The sequence below is a fragment of the Olea europaea genome, chromosome 18 (assembly GCF_002742605.1).
Source record: "Olea europaea var. sylvestris chromosome 18, O_europaea_v1, whole genome shotgun sequence".
In the NCBI taxonomy this organism is placed as follows: domain Eukaryota; kingdom Viridiplantae; phylum Streptophyta; class Magnoliopsida; order Lamiales; family Oleaceae; genus Olea; species Olea europaea.
The window spans coordinates 860,133-865,429 of record NC_036254.1 but is presented as its reverse complement, the minus strand read 5'-3'; the positions used below and the strand labels follow the sequence as shown (position 1 = coordinate 865,429).

Below are 5,297 nucleotides of genomic sequence, written 5' to 3'. Positions count from 1 at the left end.
AAAAAAAAAAAAAAAAATATATATATATATATATATATATATATATATATATGAAAAATGAAAAAATGAAAATGGAAGAAGAAGAAGATGAATTTACCTCTTTAAGCTTGTCAGATTTGGTGAAGTGGCGACCAAAGGATGTGTACCTCATGCCGTACAGAAATGGAGAAAGATACACACTAAGCTTTTCCTGCAAAAATGAAGTAGCATGTCCGTAAATCACGGCCCCCAAAAATATGAACTTCAGAGCACTATAGGATAGAAGCATCATATGAAAACCAGTAACATGCTGCCAAGCACATCATAAGTTTGAAGTGCACGTGTAATAAGAAGTTTCTGCTAAGCAGAAGAAACCATGTTTAACGGTCCAATGCGCAATTGCAAACAGTTTCATACAAACTATATAAACACGAACCGAAAATCCTTGTATGCCCACTTCGATATTAACTGAATTTAAATGGCACGTCATTCTGCCTATCACAACACAGGCCAAAGACATTCTTTTTCATTAAAAAAATGTCACTGCAATCTCATGAAGTCCAGAACCAGCTCAAACAATAAAAAACAGCTAACCCTTTTAAGCCAAAGTAGTTATAATTGACTAAAATATATTTTGGTCCAGTATGCTTAAAACAAGATATTATTTCCACCCACAAACAATTTTTATCCTTGATCATTAGGGTAGCATTGAGTAAATCAATTTTATATACACAGAATAGTGATAATCATACCCCAGTAAGCACTAACTAGCGGCCGTTCTCTTCTACCATCAACATATAAGCAAAGTATATGAGCGAATAGCACCTATGATGACTATATCACAATAGGTATTCTTAAAGATACCAGCCAGAGTAAATCCCTGGTGGATCTCTAAACTATTATTGATAATTCGGGAACAACTCCATACAAGATTGTCAGCAAATAGAGCAGTCACCAGCCTTTCTGCTGCTGCAGCTGTAAGCCAAGTAAATTTGTTATGTGACACTAAACAATGCTCAAACTCAAGTTTCAGGCTTAGCTGGTTCATGAAATTTTGTGGGCTTCCAAGTTATATCGCTGTAGTTACTATCTCCTTTTCAGTTATCAAGGAAAAAAAAATTAATAGAAATTCACTTTTGGGGAGCACGAGTCCTCATGAATATACAGAAATCTTTTAGCTAACCTGAGCAAAATAAAGGATTCAAGCCTACCAATCTACAGGAAAATTAGAGAAATGTACCCCAGTAAAACTTTATTACATTAAAGCATCCTTCTGAAAACCAATAAGTGGAGAGATCATCCAAGGTTATATAGTAGTTTGGAAAGTCATATTTCACCAATATAAGACAGTTCAAACAAAAAATAAAAGAAATCTCAAATCAGATAAATAGTTCATCATTGATTATGGACCCGAAGACAATAAAATACACAACACTGAAAATTATGCATTGAGTTTGGACAATTACCTTCCATTTCATCACTTGGTGGAGAAGATCAGTTCCACAAACAGCTTTTGCATCTGTAACACATCCTGCTTCCATTTTTTGCAAAGCTGCACGTACAGCCTGTAAATATATAAACTTATAATTCCAATAAAATTAAATAATCATAACAGGCCAAAAAATCTTGAGCATATACCTGAACGGAACCCTCAACCTTCCCCAAGGTTACATTCTTGTCTACCGCATATTTTGAAGAATAGATATGTGTTGATGGTGCTTTGTACTTATCTACAATTTCTTTAAGCGTTACCGAGGATGAAGCATCTGTCATCATAGCCAATATCCTGCATGACAATAATATTAACAACATTAACAATAGAAATTGCACTGTGAAGCAATTCGCCTGTCTAAAACTCGAGTAAAATTCCATTGCGTACTAACATGGTTGTGTATACAGTGTTGCCCTGGTCTCTCCGGGTGAGAGAGAACCACAGGCCATAAAGGAGGATTACCTTTTCTTTGCATCGGCATCAAGATTCAACAAATTGCTTGTTCCTTTAGCCTTAGCCTTCTGGCTTAGCTCCTCTTCACCATCAACTCTTTCCACCTGTCTTGACTTAACTGAGTCCGAATCTGTACCATAAAACCTGGCAAATAACTGCTCTCCCAAAGATATCCGGTCCTCTGTGACAGTAGAATCATTTGGTTTCTCCACACAACTGTTGTTCGAAGCCACTTTTTGCTTCTTAAAAGACAATTGTCCAGACAATTTACCCCCCCTCTTTTGTGAAAGATAGCCCTGTTTTACAGCGGAAGATAAGTTTTCAACCCCTTTTGACAGTTTTGCAGCACTTTTCTTCCCAGCGCCATCTTCTAAAGCAAAACTTCTTTGCTTTGTCACAACTTTCTGCTTGCCATGTGCTTCTAATAGTTGTTTTTTCTTATTCTTTTGCTCAGAATCTGGGAATTTTATATGATTTCGAACAGGGGTACAAAGATCTTCATCGATATCATGTTCCCTGATAAGGATCAATCAGGCCAATAAAAATAATTTGCATACTACAGACAGTGAAATCAATTTAGAAAGTTGCACAAACACTCACAAGCAGTAAATCAATATACGGTTCGGTATAAGATCCTCCCAAGCCCTTTGTACAACATTTTCATCCTGATCTTCAAATGCAATCTCGCTGGTCAATGTAACCAAAACTTTAGAACTCTAAACGAGATCACAAGATTGAATCATTGTCTCAAATAAATTTCAAAAGGAGTTTATGAGCACCTTGGCAAACATTTTCTATGATATGCCTTAGGACAACGCCTACATACAGCAAACTGCAATTTAGGATCAGACTTTACTTCTAATTCATTACAGACATGGCATTTGTGAAGGGGGCATGCAAACTGTTCCCCAGTGGCAATCTTTCTTTGGAGTTCTGCTGCTGCAGTTTCATTCCCCGTATGGAGTAGTTTTGCTACACAGCCGGGATGGTAAAAGTGCCCACAAGCTCCATTAACACAACGAAAGACCTTCAAATTATCAGGACAAGAAAACCTTTGAGATTCGTGAATGGAAAGAATGCAAGGCCAAAGAGAGCTAAACATTAAAATAAGAAATTTGAGAACAACTTTATGATTTAGATGAAGATAAGTTACAGGACCCAATGATAATACTAACAAGGGGATGGAAACTCACAACACTGGATCCATATGAGATGTGAAGATAAAATTATAGTTTCCGTGAATTGCAAAAAGTCCAAGCATAGAAAAAATGAAGATGGAAAAAAGTACTAATAAAACCTCTGATTCAAGACACTACTGACAACCTTTGTACCAAATGAACCCCTAGTGTCCTCATACAAATTCCAAAGCTACCATTTGCATGAGAATTAAACAAGTGTCACTTTATGAAAACCAACCACGTGATCATCCAACATTTTTGAAAGAAACTCATACCTCAGCACCAGATGATTCATCAGAAGACCCCAATTCCCCACAAGCAAAGCACTGGTGCTGCTTATACTCGCAATTCTTACAATAAAAATCAACCTTTTTCATTGCCTGAAATTGAAACATACAATGTCTGAAGCAAAATTCATAAGGGAAACAAAAACTTCTAAGAAAAAGAGAAGGCAAAAAGGTAATCAACACAGGAGGAAAGTAGACCTCCAGTTCTGCATGGGTATACCCAAGAGACGAACATTCAGAATCAACACCATCCTCAACAGTAGGATGAAATGACCTTATGCATTTCCCCTCACAACTGATCAAGACAACGAGTGAGTGATAGAAGAGAAAATATGTGTCGGATTATTATTTGCAGAAAGCAGTTCATCAAACGATAGAAAATAATGCAAAATGTCTCAAGAAATAACATTTAATAACTGAGATATCAAAATGCAATATGGAGATATACTATGTTTTCAAAACCGAGCAGAACCGGACTCCCTGTTCAACCACGAATCACTAATAAACCAGTTAAGTCACTGTCTATAACCACCATAACAAAAAACTGAGGGGAAAAACGGTTCAATCATCAACCGACTACCAGGTACCGGCTTTGCCACGTAGGGTTTTCTTTAAAACCACAAATTTTATATACTAATGTGCTAAAGCAGTTAAAGGCCAAGAATTCAATTCTTAGTCCATACACTTTTGACTCCATTACTTAACTAATCATACATCCACCACTCGTAACCCTGCTCCAAAGCCTAATTAAGCCACTTAGCCTTTCTTAGGATCAAGGACAGACCTAGACCGAGTGCTCTCTTGTTGCTCGCAGGCGGTCTTCAAGTGCCCTTGGGCTGAAGAAGAAGGGGCTAATACAAAGGGAGTGGGCACAATATCTTGTTCACTGCTACAGTTTTAGATGTGGGATGACTACGTTTAATTTAAAACCTAACATAATTTGATTTCTTTCATTGCAAGTTATTCTATCTTTTTCATTTGACTTTATTTTAAATTTTTTGCTTCATTTCTATTAAAATTAGAAGTGGACATAAAGAAAACTGAATGTAGAATAATGAGTGTGTGTCTATAGATAAATAAATTTGAAAATTTAACTGATCATTGTCAATTTTTTGTGGTATATAAATATACTTAATTATTATAATCTGTTCGACCTTCCGACCCTTGGGCCTTTAACTTTTCTGGGTCAATATCCTGTTCGATTTTGAAAACATGGGTGATATAAAACTGGTGTTTAGAAGATTCTAGCCCATGTCTAAACCCTCAACCTTGGCCTGATAAGTTTGTTTCTTTTTGCAATTCAAACAGCCAAGTCTATTAAATTTTAAATTTTAAAAAGCACTGAAGATGAAGTCACGTGCCATTCCACATTTTATTCTCAAATAAAATAAGAAACCATTAATGCTCTGTACATCTGTACATATTGATATACCTCTTTGCATCAAGTCCAAGTACTTAAGGTGTGCATTTTTTAGAAGTTCTGGGCTGGAAAAATTACTCAAGAATTGAAAAAACATATATACATAGACCCCTCTCCCTTGATAGACCTCCTCCACCCTTCAACTTTTGGCATCTTCATGTTCCTTTATATATATGTATGTATATAGACAATCATCGCCTATGACAGAACCGCGGGGGGGGGGGGGGGGGGGGAAAAAGGGGGGGGCATTTTTTTTTTTTTTTTTTTTTTTTTTATTTTTTTTTGTAGCACTTCTTCAACCTGACACAATTAACACGAAAATTAATTATTCGGAGGCCTAAACGAAGGAATTTAGCTAAAATCCCGTGATCCCGGGTTTGCGCCTTGAGCCTAATTTCTCGGGCCGTTTCCAATCAACCTGCCAAATTTTGGCCCATTCCAACACCGTCATGACAAATGACGAAATTGCCCCTGGTGCGGCTTTTCTT

General features: G+C 36.7%; 1 protein-coding gene across 1 annotated transcript in view; it reads right to left on the bottom strand.

Moving 5' to 3' along the window:
* Nucleotides 1–5,297, bottom strand: part of LOC111367064 (protein ENHANCED DOWNY MILDEW 2-like) — an 11,505-nt gene that overhangs the window by 3,710 nt on the left and 2,498 nt on the right. The window contains exons 6-13 of the mRNA XM_022987760.1: nt 3,588–3,684; nt 3,378–3,482; nt 2,704–2,951; nt 2,525–2,611; nt 1,934–2,440; nt 1,618–1,765; nt 1,446–1,544; nt 90–190 (exon numbers count right to left, since the gene is read on the bottom strand). Of these exons, the coding sequence (XP_022843528.1) occupies nt 90–190; nt 1,446–1,544; nt 1,618–1,765; nt 1,934–2,440; nt 2,525–2,611; nt 2,704–2,951; nt 3,378–3,482; nt 3,588–3,684 (1,392 nt within the window). The remainder of the gene's footprint in view (nt 1–89; nt 191–1,445; nt 1,545–1,617; nt 1,766–1,933; nt 2,441–2,524; nt 2,612–2,703; nt 2,952–3,377; nt 3,483–3,587; nt 3,685–5,297) is intronic.